Genomic DNA, 26275 nt, shown 5'->3' on the forward strand with positions numbered 1-26275 from the left:
CATAAAATGTCACTAACAGCAATGCTATTGTACATAAATATTAAATAATAAAGTACTTATTGTTAACTTCAAATTTAAACTTCGTTAATAGGTATAAATTTATTAAATTCCAGTAGGATATGCTATTTAACTCCGTAGCGCTGGATTTAAGTAAAGTAAAGTAAAGTTTAAGTAAAGTAGTTCTGAAAGTTTTTGTTAAAATAATGTTTATTGTGAACAACTTTGACTATCTGTTATCCGAAATTAAATTTAATCAAAAAGCAAAAAATATAATGTAATGTAACCTCCAAGTTAGCCGAGCTAACCCAAACATATTAGAATTGGACCTCTTAAAAAAGTTATTAAGTTAGTTTAAATATTAAGAATAAGTATATCATTAAGAATGGGCAATCTCTAAACAGGAGTTACTACACACCAAAATGTGTTCTGATTTACTGAAGTAACAGAGAGTAATACCCTGTACAGATAGCGGCAAATTCAGCATCAAATTCGTAATTCTCGTGCCAAAAAACATAAAATCACCAATTTTCGAGTTGATTCTGCTGAAAATTTCAAAATTATTGAGAAATTTGAAATTAAAATTCCAACTTTGTTGTTGGTCCAGTTTAGAGATTGCCCATTCTCAATGAATGACCCTGTATATGAGTATCAAATCAATGGTTAAGAATTCTTAATATTGTTAAATTTTAACTAGCCACTTTTTGGTACACATTATCAAGTCAATAAAATCGTTAATTGTTAACAATTAAGACATTGCTTTTTTAATTAAGAGTTGCCTACAGTAATCCATATCTTTTCGAGGAAAAGAACTTTTTTCGTATAAAATAAACACGAATAAAACATAGTTTCATAACTCCTAGTCTAAACTACAAAATAAACTATTTATTTTATTGTAAAGGTATTACACTATAATCCTACAATTATGTACTAATGTTTAAGAGTAAATTTTGTAATTAGGAAAGTTATTTAATAATTTCATTATATCAGGCATGTGTATTTGCGTAGATTATTGTTATTTTAGATAGCTTCTGATTCCATCCTTGTCTGTGGAATTATTTCTTTACCATATCCAGCATCCAGCTTATTATCAGTTATTATCAAAGAACTATTTCATACTATATGAATTGATTAGAATTAGCTTAATACCCTTAGAATGAAGAAAAAACTAATAATGAAATAGATGTGAGTAAAATATTGTGGAAGTAATTCAATGCTGGTCGAGGCAGAGTGGTTATTTCTCATCATATTATTAATATTTATACCTAATAATAATGTTATGACAAAGTAAACTACTTCCACACATATTTATTAAAATTATAAATTAGTTTAAATAACTTACCTTTATCTTTTTTAAGAAAGATCACTAATTATAAGTATAACGCACAATATACGCACAACTCACTACTACAACTACACAGCGTGGTCTGTCTGACCAATTGCATCATTGCTAGTCTAGACGCGCTGTTGTTTCTACATTAAATCTTCTGTAAATATACTTACCCTTTAATGTAAAATCACATAACCAAATGAAATATACATTTTTATTGTAAAATTTTTTAACTGTGGTAATAGCACGGTGTAAATTTACCGAAATTGAGATTATAAAGTAAAAACACATAACTTTCTTAGTAAAATATAAATATTTTTATTATTACGAAGAATATTTAATTTTACTTTACTTATTATGTAATACTGTAGTGTAAATTCACAATTGTATTGGATTTTTACCCCAATTTTTAAGAGTGTTCTTTGAACACACGCACATAAATCATATTTTTTTGACAGAGTATGATACTCCCCCGTATTTTGAACTGCCGAAGATGATGGAGCCATCAGAAATGTTCCATCACGTCATAATTTTTCCCTAACCTCAAAAAATAGCTTAACATCAGTGGAAATCCCGCACTATTTTCTCTAAAATGCTTCCTTGTGGAGTTACAGTCAGTTTCAATCACTTCTCATGGATGCATTTTAGAGAAAAAAGTGCAAGAATAAAAAGTTTTTGTTATGACCGAATTAATGCAAACCGTAAACTAAATAAAAAAGGAATATCATGAGCCCTAAACTTAACGAAAGGAAAATAAACATAGCAAACGGAAATCCGGGTATGCCGATATTTTTAGAATTGAATTAAACAGGCGTGTTAGATGGGTCAAAATAAAAACTTTTTATTCTTACATTTTTTTCTCTAAAATGCATTCTTCAAGAACTATCGGCATTTTAATAATGCTTAAAATTTCAAAATCTTAAGTACTTTAAGAAAAAAATCGAGATTTCCACTAATTTTGAGGTATTTTTTGAGGTTAGGGAAAAATTATTACGTGATGGAGCATATCTGCTGGCTCCATCGCCACAAAATAAAGTGGGTATCATACTCTGTTAAAAAGTAAATGAAAAAAAATAATGTGCCTGTGTAATTAAACGGTTCTTATATTTTAGTGTATTATAAACACAAATTTAATTTTACAATTAGCAATGAGTCACGAAATTTATTTGAAGAAATTTAGCACAAACATCTAGGGGATCTAGAATCCAGTAGCTTAGTCAAATTTTAAATAAAAATATTTACTAACCGATGTCAAATTTGACAAAAAAAAAAGGAAGAAGTAGGCTTTGATAATTGAAAATAAATACAAAAGTCATGAAGTACAGTTAAGTATCCAGTAAACCTATCTTTAAAAAAAGCAGAATCAAATCAAGCAATAAATACCTTTTTACGTGGATGTTTATGTTTGAAATCGGACACACTGTATACAAGGGTCAATAATTAAGACACAATTTTTTCTCTGAAATACTTATTATCAGATATCTATCTTCTCTAAAATGTGTTTTATATTTAAATATTTTTTCAAGAAATTTGCTGAATTTAAGGCTACCTTCTCTTAAAATAAAAATGATTTCAAGTAATAGTCCACCAACCATAATAAACTTATAACATTTCAGATTAACACTGCACCTGCAGTAATATAAGGTATTTCAAAAATAAGTGCGAAACAATTAGGAGGTTATTCTACTAATCAAAATTGTGGTACAACACCTGATGTCACTTTTTCTGAAATTCTGTACCTGAGTGATATAATCTCAAAGACAAAGACTTTAAATCCATATATTGCTATATATCAGTTATGAGATTTTTTTCAAATTTGGTACACCTACATATAACTGGTAACAAACTGTACCTATGAAAAAATCTATCAAACGGGTTTAAATAGCCTTATTGAATAAAAAAATAAAAATTTAATCATAATTTGTATAAACGTAATTTTTCAAAAAATTAAACAACTTGGTATTAAAGTGTTGGTGAGATATAATTTAAAAAGCATATCATACATCAAAGTTACATCTTAAACATCGGCGCTACTTAAAATCTTTACATGCACAAAGCACCTGCTAGCACAAAGTGACCTACTATATCCTACGATATCCTCTTTCAGGATATATTCCGTCCTTTTTCCAAAGATTCAATGTGTGCACTATAAAAAAGACTCCAGACAATTGATGCATATTTCAATTTTGACCTAACAAAAGATTCATAAAGTAAATTCATAGTATGTATGCTGTGGAATCCTTGAGAAGAACGTATAATAATACCTAAAGATTTATAAGCAGATGATGCAACTATGTCAATGTGTTTTATAAAATTTAATTTAGCATCGAAAACAACACCAAGATCTTTTATGTACTGAGGCCTTTGCAACATAGAACTATCAATGTTATAGTTATATTTGATGTGGTTAATTTTAAAATACATTACATTACATTTTTCTGCATTTAGAGGTAATTTATTTTGGTTGCACCAAATAGCTACCCTATTTATTGCTTTTTGAAGTAGAGCACAATCAGATTCAGATGTAATTTCTGTGAATAATTTCAGATCATCAGCATACAACAAACAGTGTACCCAATTAACATTCGCAATTATGTCGTTAATAAACATTACGAACAATAACGGGCCCAAAATAGAACCTTGTGGTACACCCGACCTCTGCTGAAACTTTTCAGATTTATACCCCCGAAATTGAACAAATTGGTATCTATTCTGCAGATACGACTTTAACAAATTAATCATTGGTATGCTGAGATCAAACGCTGTTAATTAATCCAATAAAATTCCGTGGTCGAGTCTGTCGAACGCCTTAGAGAAATCAGTATACACAACATCCTCTTGACTCTGACGGTCAAGATTTTCAGCTATGTATTGACATTTTGTGACCAAGTTAGTAACCGTTGATCTGGTCTTCATGAAGCCATGTTGTTCAATCGATATTGTATTTGAAACCCGACTGTAAATGAAGTTATGAAGAATAATTTCAAAGAACTTAACAAAATTACAGATGATACTAATAGGCCTATAATTGGTAAGTTCAAGTTTTTCACCTTTTTTATAAATGGTGCATATTCTGGACAGTTTCCAAAGATCGGAAAAATAACATGAATTAAGGATTAAGTTAAAAATAAACGCAAGTGGTTCCGCCAAAGCAGTAGCACAATGTTTAACCAAAAATGAAGGAACTAAGTCTGGGCCCATAGTCATAGTTAGGTTTAATTCTTTTAATGACATTAATAACATCAGTTTGACTAATAGAAATATTTGATGATGCTTATGAAAATGCTCTCTGGTTTCAAGTCGATAACATAACTATTTTCAATATTTAGAACATAAACAAGTATCAAAATTCTAGTTGGTACTGTAAATAAACACTAAAGGTCACTAAAAGTCCTAAAAATTAAATCGGAATCAGTTCTGTTGCCCTAAATTTCTTTATCAATTTATTGAAACTGGTAAATTTATCCCAATTTCTGAATTGCATGTACCATTCTAACTCGATTACTTTTTTAATCAACTTATTGCAACCAAAATGGTAAATGTTCCTCGACTATTTCAAAAGCTGCGTGACTACTTTTAGTGACGTCTTTATTTATTAAGATAACAATACTTAAAAATTCTCATTTCACATTATAATTACTTTCCAGTTTACATTTGCTTCGCATGATAGGAAATTCGCTGAAATAATTTGAGACATCTGTTATTGAAACACAATGTTCTCATTCAATTTAGTTTGTTATAAAATATGTGCTTAGTTTGTTATTTCAAATAAAGATTTCAATTTAAAACAAAAATGTGTTCTAATGTAATTAATAGAAATATCTATCAACTACATAAAGTTTAAGAGAGGTATTGACAAATTCCAGATATTCCAAAGGAAAATTTTCATAATGTCGAAGAATGGTATCAATATGTACAGGGTGTCCCACCGGAAACTGCTTCGATCGATATCTAGGAAAGTACTGCTCCGAAAAATTTGAAAATGTGGCAACTTGGCAATGTCCCTAGGTCGACCATAACTAGAATATCTAGAACTCTCCAGCACTTCCGGTTATACCGGAAGTCGACACCAACTTCGTTATTTTAAATGGGGCACTCTATATATTATTACATTTTCGTATTCTACGTGAAATTTGAGGGTCACTTTATTAATATTCCCTATACCTAGGAGTTATAGATTTTGAGATATTAATTTTTAAAGAAAAAATTTGACAGATGCAAGGGTCTGCGGAGATGCCAGTAACTATTTTCAGGAGCGTGATGTCAAGCAAATTTTTGATACCTGCAAAGGGCATAGGTAACGCTAAATTATGGTATACCAACAAATTAACACATTTAATACTAGGCGTTTCATTTTTGCCGTTACATTTTAATAACTTCAAACAGCTATAACTTTATTTACTTAAATGGAACGCCCTGTATTGTTTTACTCTGTCGTATGCAGATTAAAATTTCCTTTCATGCCATATAAGCATTGTTAAGGTTGCAGACTACTCTTAGAGATATTTGCAATTTTCTATTTTTTGGACACTTTTTCTCGTATCAAACCTGTTGTCAAATTGGCCATGACCAGAAACACCCAAAAACAATTGAAATAACTTGACATTTGTCAAGTTAGTTGTCAAATTTTTGTTGTGTCTGAATAGTTTTTGCAGAAAATTTAAATTAAAATGCCTGGGGATCGTTTAAGTTATACTAATGAATATTATTTTAACTTGTTCGTTATTTATGGAAAAAAACAGCAGATTTTCTACATGTTCATGATCTTGAAATTACTTTGTCTCATTTTCCATAAATGACAAAAAAAACTAAATTGAAAATTGATAAATGCAATCTAATTGTTTAAAAATAAAAAAAGAGTGTTAAATTTAAAAATTTACTGTGGCCGTCCTAATCAGACGATTTCAATTTTTCAAGAACCATTTGAAAGGTTCTTTTCTATGTGAAAAAATTTTCATGTATCTAGATGCTTTATTTGAGGTTGTGCAACATTTTGAAAATTCGAAAATTTTTTTTCAAAATTAAAAAACAAAAATTATTTTGCGAGAACTATAGAACCGATTTTAATGAAATTTGGTGTGTTTTATTATCCTCTAAAGTTTTTTACCAAATATAAAATGCCCTCGGAACAATTAAAATATTTTAAAAAAATTATCCAAAGAACTTGATTATTTTGCCTATTTTTCATGAATTATTGCTATTTTGCAACATCGGTAATAAACATTTTTAACACAGTATATTGTGCAAAATTCAATTCTAAAACTTTTTTCCTCTTCAATATTCTTCCAAAATGCATAGGTTCCAAGATATAAATAAAAAACTCAGATAAAAAGGTATTTTTTAAAATGTTTCAAAAATTTTTGCAATTTTGAAAATGTTCCGGACCTCGCCCAGATCTAGGAATCTACACTTTTATTATGTGAGTTGTACTGAAGGTAATCCTGGATTACTAATCCAGAAAAAAATTGCTTGCCCTCTCTTACATCCACCTCAAAACCCGCCCTGGTCTATTTAAATGAAATATAAAAATACAGGGTGTTCCATTTAAGTTAACAAAGTTACAGCTGTTTGAGGTTATCGAAATGTAACAGCAAAAATTAAACACCTTTAAAAATTAATATCTCAAAATTTATAACTCCTAGGTCTAGGGAATATTTAATAAAATGACCCCCAAATTTCACGTACGAAAATGTAATAATATATAGGGTATAGGGGATGTTTAAAATAATGAAGTTGGTGTCCATCTCCGGTATAACCGGAAGTGCTGGAGAGTTCTAGATATTTCAGTTGTGTTTGCCCCAGGGACATTGCCATGTTGCCAAATTTTCAAATTTTTCGGAGAAATACTTTCCTAGATATCGATCGAGGCAGTTCCCGGTGGGACACCCTGTATTTACTCAGTAGCATCCAATATATACTAAATTATAATAATATGTAACGTAGGTAAATAATATCAGTAATGACGCATTATGTATACAGAGTGTCCGGAAACAAATAAACCATACTTCGAATATAATTAGTATAATTTTCTTTCTTAAAAAGCTATTTTTTTCTGTCGACTATTTTATATCTTGTACTTGTTAGTTTTTTTTACGTATTTTAATGTTATGACTGGAAATGTACCTATGAATGTATATAAATGGTCAATAAATTCTATTCTATTCAATTCTATTCTATTATGTTATTGTCAACGTCTTTTATTTAATTTTTCAGTTTTTTTCAGTATTAAAATATTTCAATGGAAGTTAGTTATAGCTATAAGCTTTTTATTACCTAAAACATGAAAATATAATAAATAATCTCTTCTTTTTTTGTCACATTTATTATTTTTTTTTAAGCAAACGGTTTATCAAAATGTCACTTTATTTAATATAAAAAAGTTTCGTTCCAGAGAAAAATGGACTTTTCTTCTCTAGTCGTTAATTACGGTCATTATTTGGAGGTCTCTAGTCTAATTAAATCTTATCTTTTGAATGTGAATAAGCTGTTATCTACAAAATAACCTCATATCTTAACAGTCATTGCTACTCAAGGCCACCAATCTGCAGGATGACTAGTGATTGACGAAATAAACTATTGATATTTGGGAAACAACTACTCTGTGAATTACAACCCCATCCAGCTTTGAATTACGCTGAAACTATCCAGTAAACAGTCAAGGCCATTCGTTAGTAGAATCACATTGCCGATACATAGCAGTGGTAATTACGATATGACGTACATTGCAGGTTATGTCTCACACAGTCAAAACATGTCAGTATATAAAACTATCTATTTAAATCATTTAGTATCTGGTGATTCTGCTAACGAAGGACTGAATGAGACTGTTGTCCGCAGAGTAGTTGTTTCACAAGTTATGATTGTTAAAAATTTCACCTTTCTGCAAAATTTTTAACTGCTCTGAATATTTTTTCATAATTCACTTCTATTCAAATTCGAATATTTTACTGTTTAGACAAACCACAAGAAATCTATTGAAATAATAAATAAATCTATTTAGATATAGTCTGTGTAGTTCCCTACAGGGACATTTAAAGGACCTATATTTCAGAGGGCGTTTGATGGAACAAGAAATTGGAAAAATACTGCAATTATTGTGTATGTAATACAACAACTGTGAAAATGTTCTCTTCACTTTAAATAATACCGATTTAGATATATTCTAAAATTGTGTTATTACGTTGGCCTACTAACTATAGTTTGTGACTTTGATTTTTTTTCCCTAAAAGTTGATAGTCTTAAATTTGATCAATAAATTAGCCAATTTATTGAAATATGTAAGAAGTTGCCATAAGCGTGAGAGAGAGACAGAGTTTCTTGAGCAATTTATTGGAATAAAAATTAGATAGAAATACGTTTTGAGATCAAATATTTAATAATAATAATAATTTTATGAAATGATAATAATAATAATAATTGTTGTAATAATAATAATAATAATAATAATAGTTGTTACTTAATTAGTTTACGCATTTTTTTTATATTTCAAGACTTTTGTCACGTGTATATTAAGAACAATAAACTATACCTACATATTAATATTAATAATTATATTTAATCGTAAACACTGTTTCATTGCATTCTTTATAAGCATTCATATTAATCGTTTTATGGCACAGGTTTTACAACTGTCGTTGAAGAAAGCCGTATAACTCTTAAAATTACAGATATTCATTATTAGAATATTAAAATAATAATACGGATATCTACATAATTTTTTTTCTAATAACTTGTCAACAGTACACCTACTTTCACTTTCTCGGCAAGATCTTACATAAAATAGGACAATCGTAACAATAATGCGCAGTGGAACAAATACAAAAGCAAAAATTAAAATTTTGATTCATGTTATTTCCAGTATAAATCGTAGGTATAAAACTGTACATACATTGTATACGTCGTTTCCATATACACTGAATATCTTATTAATTCGAAATACAGCTGAATGTACAGTATACACCAATTAAATTTTATGTAACACGACGCTTATAGTGAATTAACTAGTGAATTAAATTATAGCTGAACATTCTAATTACCATTGTCCTTATTCGATTATCTGTGTATTCGTGTCGTCTTACTAGGCCAATAAGTTCCTACGAAATTCACAGTTTTGGTGGTACTTATAAGTAGTTTTAATTGAGGATACCGAAAGCCGCCGTTCTCAGGTAGCTTTGTCGGTGGCGCAAAACAATGAATTGAAACGACAACTAGACCGAACGGTAATTTAAACGGGACAGTAGATCATTTCAATAAAAACAAAATCGATTAATTTAAAGCAATACCGCAACAAAGATATTTACAGCTTGATCTGTTGAAATTAAAAATAGATGATGATTTAGATATCGGTGACTGGAACTGTTCGACTTTTGATCAATCAAAAATTAATCACAAAAAGGAAAAGAAGAGAATTACGAGCGGGAAAACAATATCTTGTACTAAGAATACCCACAAAAGACGGGGTAAATTCAACTGTTTTACGGAAAATGCAGTAAAAATGGGTATGTAATTTTATACTTATTTTATAAATATAAATGCACTGTAAATAATTAATTCTCATGAACACATTAAAAATACTGAGTGAGTCTATTGAATTAAATTATATGGAAAAAACTCTTTAATTTAGTACACTTTTATCTAAACCTAATATATATATATATATATTAGTTTATCTATTCTAAAAATTATGCTAAGTGCAATGAATTACTAAGATCCAGTATTTTGGATCCTTATTAAGATTAGGTTAACTAAATGAATTATTAGATTCTAAAACCTATTTGTCTAACTATTTCTATTTTGTAAAAGTTAAATTATTTTTGCATTTATTATATACGAGTATTAGGTTAACTTTTCCTTTCTGCTTATTCATTCCTTTTCTTTCGAGTACCTTTACAAGGAAATTTATTAGTATATCTTCTACAGTAACACTTTTAAATAAAAATAATTTCACAAAATGCTAAAAATTTATTTTTTAGCACGATATTGCAGTGCATACTATGTTTTGTAATTACGAAATCTTGTTTCTTCGTAAGTGTATCGTCCTGTGCTTTTTCAGTGTAAATTCTTATTGAAATAAATCAACTCTGCTGTAAGTACTGTAAAAGAAGATGACGTCTATATAATTGCATTATAATCTAGTTTGAGTAAAAATGCGTAAATTTTGCCTTAAGGGCCCCATATTCTTTAAATAGTGTTTTCCACAAAGACAAATAATTTCAAACATTTAATAACTGAATAATATAAAGCTTATCAAATAATAGGAATGTTATGTCATGCCATCTGGGTATTTTCAAAGACGCCGCAGTAAAATGAATAAACAGGTGCAAAAAACGATCAAACCATCAAGGTTTTAGGTACTGAATTTTTTTATATACAACTCCACATGTAAATATTCTTATAACATTTACTTGCTTAGTCCTATATATAAAATTGTTTACTTTTATTTATAAGTACCTACGTGAAAATAATTCTTAAAATGTGGGGTTAGGATAACAGCAAACGCATGTTTTACAGACGCTTTTTTTTATTATTATTTTANCAATAAATTCTATTCTATTCAATTCTATTCTATTATGTTATTTGTCAAACGGTTTATCAAAATGTCACTTTATTTAATATAAAAAAGTTTCGTTCCAGAGAAAAATGGACTTTTCTTCTCTAGTCGTTAATTACGGTCATTATTTGGAGGTCTCTAGTCTAATTAAATCTTATCTTTTGAATGTGAATAAGCTGTTATCTACAAAATAACCTCATATCTTAACAGTCATTGCTACTCAAGGCCTACTGATACAAAGCATTGCTTTGACGAAATAAACTATTGATATTTGGGAAACAACTACTCTGTGAATTACAACCCCATCCAGCTTTGAATTACGCTGAAACTATCCAGTAAACAGTCAAGGCCATTCGTTAGTAGAATCACATTGCCGATACATAGCAGTGGTAATTACGATATGACGTACATTGCAGGTTATGTCTCACACAGTCAAAACATGTCAGTATATAAAACTATCTATTTAAATCATTTAGTATCTGGTGATTCTGCTAACGAAGGACTGAATGAGACTGTTGTCCGCAGAGTAGTTGTTTCACAAGTTATGATTGTTAAAAATTTCACCTTTCTGCAAAATTTTTAACTGCTCTGAATATTTTTTCATAATTCACTTCTATTCAAATTCGAATATTTTACTGTTTAGACAAACCACAAGAAATCTATTGAAATAATAAATAAATCTATTTAGATATAGTCTGTGTAGTTCCCTACAGGGACATTTAAAGGACCTATATTTCAGAGGGCGTTTGATGGAACAAGAAATTGGAAAAATACTGCAATTATTGTGTATGTAATACAACAACTGTGAAAATGTTCTCTTCACTTTAAATAATACCGATTTAGATATATTCTAAAATTGTGTTATTACGTTGGCCTACTAACTATAGTTTGTGACTTTGATTTTTTTTCCCTAAAAGTTGATAGTCTTAAATTTGATCAATAAATTAGCCAATTTATTGAAATATGTAAGAAGTTGCCATAAGCGTGAGAGAGAGACAGAGTTTCTTGAGCAATTTATTGGAATAAAAATTAGATAGAAATACGTTTTGAGATCAAATATTTAATAATAATAATAATTTTATGAAATGATAATAATAATAATAATTGTTGTAATAATAATAATAATAATAATAATAGTTGTTACTTAATTAGTTTACGCATTTTTTTTATATTTCAAGACTTTTGTCACGTGTATATTAAGAACAATAAACTATACCTACATATTAATATTAATAATTATATTTAATCGTAAACACTGTTTCATTGCATTCTTTATAAGCATTCATATTAATCGTTTTATGGCACAGGTTTTACAACTGTCGTTGAAGAAAGCCGTATAACTCTTAAAATTACAGATATTCATTATTAGAATATTAAAATAATAATACGGATATCTACATAATTTTTTTTCTAATAACTTGTCAACAGTACACCTACTTTCACTTTCTCGGCAAGATCTTACATAAAATAGGACAATCGTAACAATAATGCGCAGTGGAACAAATACAAAAGCAAAAATTAAAATTTTGATTCATGTTATTTCCATTATAAATCGTAGGTATAAAACTGTACATACATTGTATACGTCGTTTCCATATACACTGAATATCTTATTAATTCGAAATACAGCTGAATGTACAGTATACACCAATTAAACTTTATGTAACACGACGCTTATAGTGAATTAACTAGTGAATTAAATTATAGCTGAACATTCTAATTACCATTGTCCTTATTCGATTATCTGTGTATTCGTGTCGTCTTACTAGGCCAATAAGTTCCTACGAAATTCACAGTTTTGGTGGTACTTATAAGTAGTTTTAATTGAGGATACCGAAAGCCGCCGTTCTCAGGTAGCTTTGTCGGTGGCGCAAAACAATGAATTGAAACGACAACTAGACCGAACGGTAATTTAAACGGGACAGTAGATTATTTCAATAAAAACAAAATCGATTAATTTAAAGCAATACCGCAACAAAGATATTTACAGCTTGATCTGTTGAAATTAAAAATAGATGATGATTTAGATATCGGTGACTGGAACTGTTCGACTTTTGATCAATCAAAAATTAATCACAAAAAGGAAAAGAAGAGAATTACGAGCGGGAAAACAATATCTTGTACTAAGAATACCCACAAAAGACGGGGTAAATTCAACTGTTTTACGGAAAATGCAGTAAAAATGGGTATGTAATTTTATACTTATTTTATAAATATAAATGCACTGTAAATAATTAATTCTCATGAACACATTAAAAATACTGAGTGAGTCTATTGAATTAAATTATATGGAAAAAACTCTTTAATTTAGTACACTTTTATCTAAACCTAATATATATATATATATATTAGTTTATCTATTCTAAAAATTATGCTAAGTGCAATGAATTACTAAGATCCAGTATTTTGGATCCTTATTAAGATTAGGTTAACTAAATGAATTATTAGATTCTAAAACCTATTTGTCTAACTATTTCTATTTTGTAAAAGTTAAATTATTTTTGCATTTATTATATACGAGTATTAGGTTAACTTTTCCTTTCTGCTTATTCATTCCTTTTCTTTCGAGTACCTTTACAAGGAAATTTATTAGTATATCTTCTACAGTAACACTTTTAAATAAAAATAATTTCACAAAATGCTAAAAATTTATTTTTTAGCACGATATTGCAGTGCATACTATGTTTTGTAATTACGAAATCTTGTTTCTTCGTAAGTGTATCGTCCTGTGCTTTTTCAGTGTAAATTCTTATTGAAATAAATCAACTCTGCTGTAAGTACTGTAAAAGAAGATGACGTCTATATAATTGCATTATAATCTAGTTTGAGTAAAAATGCGTAAATTTTGCCTTAAGGGCCCCATATTCTTTAAATAGTGTTTTCCACAAAGACAAATAATTTCAAACATTTAATAACTGAATAATCTAAAGCTTATCAAATAATAGGAATGTTATGTCATGCCATCTGGGTATTTTCAAAGACGCCGCAGTAAAACGAATAAACAGGTGCAAAATACGATCAAACCATCAAGGTTTTAGGTACTCAAATCTACGAAAATACAAACTTTTTTATATACAACTCCACATGTAAATATTCTTATAACATTTACTTGCTTAGTCCTACATATAAAATTATTTACTTTTATTTATAAGTGCGTGAAAATAATTCTTAAATTGTGAGGTTAGGATAACAGCAAACGCATGTTGTACAAACGCTTTTTTTAGTTATTATTTTATTTTAGTAAATTTAAATAGTAACAATGAATAAACAAAACATCAAGGATTTTATTTTTGTGCTTACTTTTGTTCTACACGTTTTACTTTTCAAGATTTCAGTACCCAAAAACGCCAGAAATTTGCCTATTTCTCGGCTGTACTCATATTAACAGAATGAACATTTCACTCAATCTGTTGTACATAGAAATTAATACATTTTTAAGTATAATGTGAGTGAAATTTCAATCAATTTTTTTATACATGCATTGTACTCGGTAAGTAGGTATCTACTAAACCCTTGAGGTCGATTAGGGGAGATCAAAATAACTGTACCTATAAATAAGACTTCTCATATATTTTTTCTAATGTTGCTCCTAACGCATTTATCTGGCCCCAAGAGTATGCTTGGAAATTTACGTCTAGTGTTCTATCTTTGAAATCACCTTTTATATTCTGATTAAAATATTTTAATTAAACTATGGTATAAAATAACAATACTTGGAACAGTAATTTTATTTCCTTTGCATTAGCAATAAATTTTTTTATAAAATCAAAAATTGATTATATTTTGTTTGACCAACTGTGTTTGGTGTAATTTTTCACAAGGTACTATTCAACCAATCGATGTATATATAATTTGTCTGTAAATATGAAGTTGATTTAGGATTTCTAAAAATTAAGTATACTAATTTTCTAGAAACTAATATTATGAATAAAAAGTAAACTATCTGTTAAAAACAGCAGGTACTATTGTCTACCACAAACTATTATTTGACAAGACCTAATCTAAACAGACACTTTAGATATTGATATGAATATTAAAATGCATGTTAGGTTTCTATATTGCAGAAATATTTATCAAAAGTATTTATCTTATTTTCAGTATATGATTTTATCAAAATTATTTTGTAACAGCTGACGAAAATCAAAATTCTTCGTTCCCAAATTTCCTTTAACCGAAGTTTTCTTTATTAGTCAATTTTCATCCAATTTTTTGTATTGATACCTTTTATAAAATATAGATTTGTAATTATTTTATTTTACTTTTTTTTATTTCAAAACGATTTGAATTTATTAATTTACTTTAAGGGTCAATATTTTGAGTATCAATTAAGAATTAGTTATAAGGTCTTCAATATACCTATATTTCAGTTTATTTGGATATGTTTCTTCAGTTAATAAGCAGCTTATCTTTTGTAAGATTTTATTAGAATGGAATGACTTCATTACCAGTAATTAATTGTAGTCAACCTCAATTTCGTATACGGAAATGGCACATAATTTGCATGTACAACTTTTAACATTAGCTCCCGATGTTGTCAGATCGGCAGAATTTACCTACGTGCATAGCTTAAGTTGCGTTTGGTGCTTTGTTTTATCCGTTCACTTTTAAAAAGTAGATTTGGTAACGTCGCATTATTTGGCATGGCGTCTCCTTCCTCCATCATTCTTCTGGTAGGTACTCTTATGAACAAATATTAAATGAGAAGAAAATTTATAAATAAATTTCACTATTCATTTCCATATATTACGAATAGGGTGGTATTAAACTTTCCAGTCTCAAAAATATTTTGTTGTATAATATTCATATTGATCAGTTTTTGTTCGCTAGCAAATTCATAGAGAATTATGCTATTACTAAAAATCGGAAATGTTAGGGCGGCTACAATGTGATACAGTGTTGAATGTAGGCTGGGTTCTCTTTTATGTAATTTTATTCAAACAAAAAATGACGCAACCGTTGCCTCTTATAACTGCACATTTTATATTATAAAAATATACATGTAAGTATTTGCATAATAGTATGAAACACAAAGGGGCAGTTTCCATCTTTCTACACGAAGCACTTGACATGGAACTTACCATAAAATATGTAGGTAAGTATAGTAAATAATAATAAGAACCAGCAAAAGTTAACAAAATAATAATTTCTTACTTATAAGGAAAACGATCGGAAAATACCCATCACAAAAACGAAAATGACATTTACCGAGGTTACAGGCGGAAGTTATTAATAGATGCTATTTTTACTAATGGTGGCGCAGCATCAGCTACTTCACATTTTAGTAATCCCACTATCCGCGTCATTGTACAATAACATATACATGATGTCTACCTCTGATCTGAAGCTACGCATCGATCAAGTTATTCGGTACGTAGTGCCGGTGAATAATCCAGGTTTTTTGCTAAGGGACGTTGGACGTGCATTTCATTGTCGTTTGTGCGTGTGTGTGACACTTTGCTTGGTATGGCAAGTATTTTTATAGCAGTCAGTAGCATTGTGTAATGTGAGCATAGAGCGGCACACGGGTTGACCACAGATTTAGCCTGCATCTTATTATTACTAGCATGATATAGATTACTATTGTTTATTTATTTGATTGTCGCCAAAAAGTTTCCGATGTCTAGCTATTAATTCTTCTGGTTGATTTTTAATCCTGGACTGTATGTTACTTTAAATGATAAACGAAATATAAAATTAAAAATAATGGTGTTTATTATACAACATACTTATTAACATAATCAACAATAAAGTAATAACAATAATTATTTCCAACTATTAAAAAGAATCTAAAATATTTTGTTCCTTAGTTCTAGCCAATAAACTTATATGTTCAAGCGCGGTGCTAATTTACACTCGTTTATAAATAAGATAAGTCACTTTTATACATGATTATCACAAACTAATCCAGTTGATAAAATACTGAAAAAAGTTCCTAACCGGCCGCAATTTATATTCGGCCGATCGATATAAAAGATAGTCATGCAAAGAGAAAACATCGCATCACCTTTGACATTCAAACCTCGGTTTGTAGGACACGTGACATCATAGCATTGAACCGCGTTCATTTCCTAGTCAACATAATGCGATGCTCTCGATCGCACAGCACTGGTGCAAAAGCAACAAGATTGTTTTTCTGAGATCTATTTGTCCAAGACGAATTATTAGGCAGAAGCATATAACACGAAGTTATTAGTAAAGGGTTTAAATAAATAGGATTTTATAATACAAAATTTACACAGAATTCGTTGCTATACATTTTCTGCCTTTGTAGTTTCCTAAACAAAGATTGTACAGTTATTGCAACAATATTTTTATATGTGAACTGTTCAATGTACAAGGTAAACATTTCCAGTAGTTCTTGAATTGTTTGAAAGAAAAGTTTATTTTTCTCGTCGCACTCTAATTAAGATTTAGAACATAATCAACTGATATAAGTTTAGATTTCTTGACGTTTCAACATATCGCTCTTCAGAAGAAATGGGAAGAAACTGGGGATTAAGTCCTCTAGCCGGTATTTATATTTCTTATATACATTGGTTTATGATGTTCAGGTTCATAGTTTTGAGTTATTCAAGTCCTTGACATTTACGGATGATCGTTTGTTAATTTCATGTTCTAAGACATTATCTGGATTGAAAATATCCCGATTTTTATGGATTTATATTGCTTTTCTACAGCCTTGGTCAAAATCTTCTCCAAAACATACATTAGACAAACAGGAAGATACGTTAGCATAATTAAGAAACGAATGTGTCACAGGGAAAAAGCAGGGCACTTAATCAAACTACGAATGCTTGCGAAAGACATAAAATTTTGGCTAGTGGCTGTGACATCAATCTCTGCAGCAAATCGACATGGATTAGAGCACACAACAAATATAAATACTGGCCATATGACTTAATATCTTCTGCAGAAGACCAAGTTAAATCAAGAAACATTTTGCGTAGTTGAAACTGAAATAATAACCTTATATTAATTAAGAAAACTCATTTGAAAAAGCAAAGAGTATTCCTAACAAGTGATCGTAAGCCAAATATTTTTTCTCGACTTACAAAAGTGTAAACATTTGTTCTGGTTCCTTAGCAACCGTTAAAATAATTGAAATATATAAAATCTGGAACACAATTAAAATGTTCAAAAACTCTTGAAGAAGACATTCGTGTTCTCGATATATTACATTGAGCAAAAAATGTCATAAATATCCTTTTTCCCTATTAAAAATATCTTACCTGACATTAATTCATCTCCAGCAAATAAAAATATTGTCAAATAACAGTACATAGTAATCAATAAACGATTTTACAATAAATATATAACTTTGTTAAAATACAAATACTCTACTTAAATATTAAGTATTTTTATCACAAAAACTGTGTTATAAAAAACCTGAGAAATATCATGAATATTTTTACATACATTTTTCATACCAGTCATACGGTGACATCGAATAAGAAAAGATCCAGAACAACCTCCAAATCGTAGACAACAATAGAATAAATAAGAAACTAGAATAAATAACGTACAGTACAACACACTATAACAATGCGCAAAAACATAAAGACAGGTTTAAAACAGGCTACCCCAGAGAAAACCGTAGGATCTCTGATAATTTTTCTCTTGTTATTTATTATAAGGCAAGACACGAATTAGGTAATCAATTTTCGGTTAAATCTAAATATAATCTTATCAAAATGGAGGTGGGAACGTAATGATATTCCATAAAAATGAGATCAATTATCAAAAACCAAACAAGTTACTTTAAGCTAAATGAGAATGAATTTTCTTTTGAATCAATACAAAAAAAATATAGAGTTACTAGGAAAAGGTTCATTGATTTGCACCGGCTTCACTATAAGATGAAATTGCACATTGTCCGCAGTAGATATATGAGTTTTTATACTTGAGGTACCTTTTTTTATAGCACGTTTGAAATACCAGTCCAAAAAGAAATAATGTGATGCTACATTATAAGTCCAATTTACAGAAAATTCGATTCCAAACAAGAACACGGTTTTTGTCTGCATTTAAATACGTACAGCGTGATCCGATTTATAAGTGTACAGACTATTAATATACATAAAATGCAAAACACAAATGAAGTCTAATGATTTATATGAATAGACTCTATGTACATATTTAGATTGTAAGCTTTGATTTCTTCAAAATTACAAATCCAAAGCATGTTACAATTTTTAGTTAACAACGATGTTATTCTGCAACCCTCAAAACATTTTCGTGCAAATTTTGTAAAAAAAGTATTAAATAAAATTTCTTTGATTTGCGGTACAATTTTGAATATATAGATAGGTATAAGTAATATATAAGTAACAATTCCGATTTCAATAATTTCAAATGACAATTCTTTATAATTTTCCGATAACAAGTAACTAAAACTGAGCTGGGCAAAAAGTAATCGAATACTAGTTATTAAATACATTATTGAGTAATCTCTTGAAAATCTGAATAACGATTGCAGCATGTAGTATTCATAAAAGTTTATGAATGCTGAATATTCATGTTGAGTGGGTACGAATACTATTATATAATATTCAGTATTATATTCATGAATACAGTGTTTTCCCAAACATTATATGAAACTGTGAATACAACAAATTCAATTTTCAAAATATTTCCAAAACTCTCAGTTGCTTACAGTTATATGAGAAGTAGTTGCAAACTTCATTATATTGAATGGAACATTTACTCTATATTTTCATTGAAGAGTTATATAGAGAAACTCTTGAATATAAATTTTCGTATTTCAATTTGCATTCCTTTAGTCAAACGTCGTCGAGACACACTTTGGATAGTAGTAAGTCTGTGGATGTATGCATAAGCCCATGAGAGAGAAAATAGCTTAATTAATGTTTTATTATTGTTAAAATTATTTGAATTCAAAGCAAATTTAAATTTACAAAAGGTAACATTTGGAACCACCCACATACTTAAAATGTTGCTTATCTTGTCGAAACATGCAACTGAAAAACCTCCAATTAATTAGTTTTTCTATAAATTTAATAATTTCGGTAAATTATTCCTAAAATTTGTACCGAAATTGTTGAATATTTGTATTCAATTAATCATGATTGCCAAGACTTATGTAATAGTGTTTATTTGTTCATGAATATTTTGAATGAATATTTATATTCATTTTTTTTATTCGTGAATACAAGATATTCGAATACTGCCATACTCTGAACTAATATTCACTTTGCTTTATGTATTTTTTGTATAATACTAGCCAATCGTCTACAATAATTAATGAGTTACTGTCTTAAAGTTATTATTTTAAATGCTGTTAAAAGATTTTTGATAGAAGAAACGGAAATATTTATCAAAATAATGATTATGTTACCTTATTTTTGAAAACTTAATCAATCAGAAAACAATAAAAAAAATATGAGAGGAACAACGAAGTTTCAGTTAAGAAATTCTGAAAATGGATTTATTTCTTTTTGGACTCTTGAATGGTTTGCGAAATCAACGACAAAAATAGTTTATTATGTGAGTAACTATTTTTGTCTGCACGTAATACAGTATTGTATTTGCTTAGCGAATAAATAGTACGAACTTTATCAATTTACAAAATAACAAATTAAACTCGAGTCACGGAGTTTAGTTTTGAAAGAAAATACAATACCGACCAGGGTCCAGATTTCGCAAACCAAGCACATTAGCGCGAATCAGTCACGTCCGATTCGTTTATGTATTTGTTGGTGCTTTAACAAATGTGCCTTTTGTCTAAACGCTTTTGCGCAGGTGTCACATCTGAACGGTTTCTCTCCCGTGTGCGTTCTTAGGTGAACTTTAATATTACTTTTATTCAAAAAACCTCTATTACAAATACTACACCTATGTACAGGTTTTTCTTTCCCCAGTAGCCCCAGCGCTTGATCCGACTGGAACACCGTCGAACTAGTAGCTTGCTGTTGCTTCTTCTGAGCTCGATTCCTGGGCTTTTTTGGGGCATTCGGCGTAGTTGTGGTAGTATGGGGATAATTTTGCCCCAGCATGTCCGGACTTCTTATTCGATGTTCGTCGCTTAGACCAACACTATACTGCGGTAAAAACCTACCGTTTACTGTTAGCAGTAAGTTATCCGTTGTGGACACTACATTAGCAGGAGGACTGGAGGTCGAAATCAGTTCTGCTCCGTAATTTGTGGAACTAGGCGCTTCTTGCTTTATCGGAGGCCCGTTTTGCAGTCTGTTCTGCAGCAGAGGCATATAACCGTGAGTTAGGAGAGTTTGTAGAGTCGACCCGCTTTGTTGTTGTTGAACTTTGGACGCGAACTCAACGGCTTGAGGCGTCTTCGTAAACTCACTACTGCAAGGTATGACGAACTCCGACAAACCGTCTTGAGTGATTATTATACTTTTCTGCTGGTCCACACAAGCGCCGTCGATCCACGCATCCAAGTCCATCCAACTGTCTCTGGAACCCGTGGGATCCTCGCCTTCTGTGTTATTGTTAGGAACTGTGGTGTCTGCTATGGCAGAGCCTATTATTGCCGCGATGTCTTCTATGGAGGATATGTCGTATTCTGCTATTTCAGTTTTGACGTGAGTTGCGGAGTCCACCGACGGGTGGCTGCAACCCTCGTATTTTATGGAGGACACTGAGTCTGGATTCACACAGTCCGAATAACCTTCGCCCGAAAAGAAAGTTTTACTACTTTCCTCACCTGCGGAGTCCGCACTAACATTACAAGTTGAACTTGACACTATGTTCTGTTCATTGAAATTGTTGTAAGTGTTATTGTTTTCCTCGGGAATTCTTTGGGATATCGTGTGATAATGATGACCCTGTATACCGTTTATGCTTAAATTGGCGGTATACCCAGTGAACGGAGGCAGAGGTTTGAGTTCTGCCAAACTATTCAACGATTGTGGACCTAGTAAATTTTCTATAGTGTCCATCGCCACTTTCGTTTCGATTTCACTGTCACCTTGGTTTAGGGATGAGTCTAATAGGAGTTTATCTGTTCCCAAATTGCTCATTGAACTATCCAGTATCAGTTTGTGGGTGTCTATGAATTCGTTTTGGATGTTGGAATTCGAATTTTGCCAACACGAAGAAGTAAAAAGTGAGTCGACCTCGTCTACGTGGGAACCATTGTTGACTGCCATATTGGTACTTTGGGGTATGCTGGGATATTTCATCGTTTTCATTACCGGATATTGAGTCTGACACTTTTACGTACCGACTGTCACCTCTGCATGACGCTCCTATCTGAAACAAAAAAAGCTATTAGAATGACGCCAGATATATAAAACGATGCTTTCACTAATCTTTTTAGCTAAACTAATGCGAGCTACAAATATTAATTTCACGTTGAATTGTGAGAGGTCCAAAGATAATGCAGCAAATGTGCAGATAATAAAACTGTATAAAGATAATTTACTGTCATATTTTCAGAGTTAATTAGTTATAAGCATTAGCTATTAAAAGGAGAAATTTTATTTATTTTTCGATATAAAATGCCTACGCTATACTAAAAATTGATTATTACCTTCTCCTTTCTTAAGTTTATGGGTCAGTCATACAGTTGTGATGCATATTGTACACCCATAAATCAATACCTTGCTCTTTTTCTGCATACTTGTACCAGGTGGTCCGGGGAAAAGTTTTCCCTTGGACATAGATTGCAAGAATTATATTTTTCTATATATAGAGACATTAAAACCGGCCGACTTTCATTGCGAAGGTAAAAAACATACCTACGATATACCTAAAATGAATGGATAACGAGTATATGTTCCTATTATTAATTAAATCGCGCTAATTTTCGAAAAGATATACCCACACACTGCTGTGTATCCCTAACATTGTTTGGGTATTGAAATTTTATATATGTCAATGTTTTTCAATAAGTCAAAGATTGCTCTTTCTGATGATAATTATACAAGGTGTTAGAAGTTTGACTGCTTTAATTTTAACAGACGATAGAATACATTAAAATAAACAAAACCTTATATGACATGGGTCCTAAACTCAACCACTTCCGAGAAAAAAAATTTCAAAATCTCCAACTTGATCTACAAAAGTTCGTTTAATTAAGGAATATTGACATAACTGCGAGCATAGAATACCATACAATATAATGTTTATCTCTTTTATAAACTTCTTTATGCTTAATTCTAAAAAATAATTAGCGTTGTAATAAATTTCAAATTCGATAAAATTCATATCCAGCAATGTGACAACGGCGCGGCGAGGTACTAAGCTGTCGGTTGGTTTCTGGAATTGGACCGTGTTGGAGTGTTTTTTGTGTACCACTATTTCCTTTTCTTGAGGTGTTTTCCAGCGAGTGCGCGAAAATTGAAATCGAAGGTGTCGTGTGTCCATCGAAAATGGTGGTGGACATTTTGAACATATGTTGTAGTTTGTTTTGTACTTGAACGTTTAAAAATTACTGCATTTTGCTTTTTGGTAAGTATCTAAATTATTTTTAATACGTGTGATTATTTGGACGACGTGAATCTTTGGGTACTTTAATTACATATTTTTGAAATTCATAATTTGATTAAAAGTTAACTTCCTGTTTTAAGAGATTCATAATTACTAAAACTCGAGCTAAAATTTAAGCACAACACTATCTTCGTACTACAAATATATTTTATTTATTTAAAAACTGGAAAAAAGTTGTCCTGAAATTTACTAAATGTTTCACAATAATAGTTGTTTACATTTTTTCCGTAGGACAAGTTTGCCGTATGCACACGTGGTGTGCATCAGTTGTGTAGCGCTGTTGTTAAATTGTGATGAAACTCTCCAATATTAATACTCGCTGTATTTTGAAAACTGTTAATCTTACGCCTCTGTAATATGCAACTTTTTTGTTCATTTATGATTACTCTATCTCATGCTGAAGCTATGGCAGTCATACTTCTTACACCCTGTATAAAATTTTTGGGCCCCATGATGCATTTATTTTTTAATAATTTTATTCAAAACCAACAAACTAACTGTAACAATGTATATATCCAAAAAAAAAACTTATATTATTTAATATTCGATCTTTTGCTTAGACAACCGATACACCTTTTTCTTTAGGTTTTCAATAGATTGACCATTCTTAGCAGCTATGTGTCTTCCGTGGTTATGTCGCCTTATTTATTTTTATTTTCAATTTTTTATTGCCTGTAAATATACCTCAATCTTTATTTGTCCATTTCCAAATTATTCGATATATTATTATTGTAACCGAAAAAGTAGATACTTGATGAAAACGATAAAATAGAAACCCTAGCACCCTTATGGAAAACAATTAGACGTAGCTATGAAATGATGAGAGTATGTAGCTTTATAAAAATACTGTAGCCTTCAGATATAGGAACAGAAAAAAGTAAATAAACTAAATGGAAATATCGAAATAGTTTTAAAATAGTTGGAAGAGGAAAATAAGAAACTATAATGAATGGGGGAAAATAATCAACTAAGCAACAAGTCTACTAGTTTATATAATTTCTACCCATTTTCAACAACTTTATAAGCCATATATGTATTTAAAAATTGTTATGTATAATATCGGTGAAATTCACATGAGTTTAAAAGTAATAATAATATAGATAACTATGTAATAATTTTCTTACTCTTCTAAAAAGAATTGTTTAGGTCTCAGAAAAAGACAATTAACAATCATATGAACAAATTTTCTGATGTTTAAGTGATTATTGATCACAGTATTTCCTTAAAAATGATCATATCTGTAAGGTAAGATCCTAGATTAAAATAAATAGTTTAATTACGCATTATCTGTGGCACATTTGTTTTATTTTTTAAATTTAAGTCACTTTTTTGCCAACTTTGACGCTCTCAACAGCTAAACACAGCAATTTTGGATAGTTTATCTAAATCATCTTATTGTAACCCTTACTATCTGCGGTTGTTTCGTGAACATATATAGAATATTGGGATTGTATCACTTTTAAATATGAAAAATATCAGGATAGATCAGTAAAATATAATAAATTTTCGGAATACAACTTCTTTGCGTGAGGAACATGGTTTTTGAGAAAGAGGTAGTAAAATATTTTCTTTTTTGTATAACTTCAAAACGACTTGATCGATTGCTTTGTAATTCTAGAAGTAGCTTTATTTTAAGAAATTCCATCGAATAACTGTTAAAAATGACCTACAAGTAGATATGGGATACGGATTTCGTTTTAATTTTAAATTTTTTTAAATGGCGATAATACGCTTTTTAAAATATATTTTTTTAAACTTCTAGTTAATATTTTTCACTACCTTATCTATTCTAAAATTTTCTGTATTTAAATATGATACACCCTGTATAAGAACCTGACAAATTACAGTATCTCCTTTCATTAACAAACTGTTGATTTGCGTTGAGCTCTTTGTATACTTCAAAAGCCATCGGCACGCCGCTGCCAAGGATGACGAGGCCGAGATCAGTGGAAGTGAATAAAGAGTACCGTTACCCGTTATTTATTTGGATGGCGTGGCGGTGGGGGCACGCTGGCACTGGTAACATACTTCCGCGGGCAGACGAAGGAACTCCGACTCCCGCGTGCTGGGTACTCGCTCAGATAGCCCTAGCGGTACTTTTGGTGCGTCATGTTTCGCTTTGAAATATTGTGATGATTGCTGATTCCGACACCGTTAATTGAAAGTGAAGTTGCTGAACTGATTCCCTGGCCTACTCCCATTCCACATTGTTTATTTGCCGTACAATTGCCGATTTTGGGATTCCTACCAAGAAAACTAGGCACTTGCCAGATGAAGCGCTCTTTGATAGTTATCTCTTCCCACAATGCTTACGCATTAATGATTTAAATTTGTCAACAATTTGTTAACCAATGAACATATAGAACAGTTGGAATAAAATCATATAGTATTTCTGCGATCAATAACCAGAGTGTAACAACGTTGTTGTAAAGTCTTTAAGGGGTCAAAATGAACAAAAGCAACTTTTGTTCCTAAGGTCTACCATCCTTCAAAGATAGAATGTAACACAGAATTTTTAACCAATTACTCAAGAACTGTTAATAATATAGGGTGCCCAGTTACTTAAATGTAAACGTGAACTGATCCTAACCGTTGGTGCTAACTAAATTGGAGCTATGAAAAGAATACAGAGGGTTTATGAAATCAACCTTTTACTTTCTAGATGGCATCTGATAGTTTGACATGTTTCTCCAGTTTATTTTTGGATAAAGTTCTTCAAGTTCTTAGACTGTCCAGATGTCTTAAATAACATTCAAATCAAAATATCGCGACATTCGTGACATTCAGCAAGATGCAATACGATTTTCAATTTTCTCAAAGCACGTGCTTACATCCGTCGTTTAAAGTCTTTTCAATATCAATTGAAGAACCAAAAGAATGACAGTATGTACCAGGTTCGTTCGCTTATGCAGCAACTCGGCATTGAA

At 30.3% G+C, this 26275-nt stretch overlaps 1 protein-coding gene across 1 annotated transcript; it reads right to left on the reverse strand.

The window, feature by feature from the left end:
- Nucleotides 1-20560: 20560 nt before the first annotated feature.
- Nucleotides 20561-22048, reverse strand: LOC108910725 (zinc finger protein 396). The gene has a single exon (XM_018715423.1). The coding sequence runs from the start codon at nt 22046-22048 to the stop codon at nt 20561-20563; it is 1488 nt and encodes a 495-aa protein (XP_018570939.1).
- Nucleotides 22049-26275: the final 4227 nt, after the last annotated feature.

The sequence above is a fragment of the Anoplophora glabripennis genome, unplaced genomic scaffold (assembly GCF_000390285.2).
Source record: "Anoplophora glabripennis isolate ALB-LARVAE unplaced genomic scaffold, Agla_2.0 scaffold467, whole genome shotgun sequence".
NCBI classification, from domain to species: domain Eukaryota; kingdom Metazoa; phylum Arthropoda; class Insecta; order Coleoptera; family Cerambycidae; genus Anoplophora; species Anoplophora glabripennis.

Excerpts from the sequence above, each read along its gene's own strand:
- LOC108910725 (XM_018715423.1), bottom strand. The coding sequence starts at position 22,048 with ATGAAAACGATGAAATATCCCAGCATACCCCAAAGTACCAATATGGCA.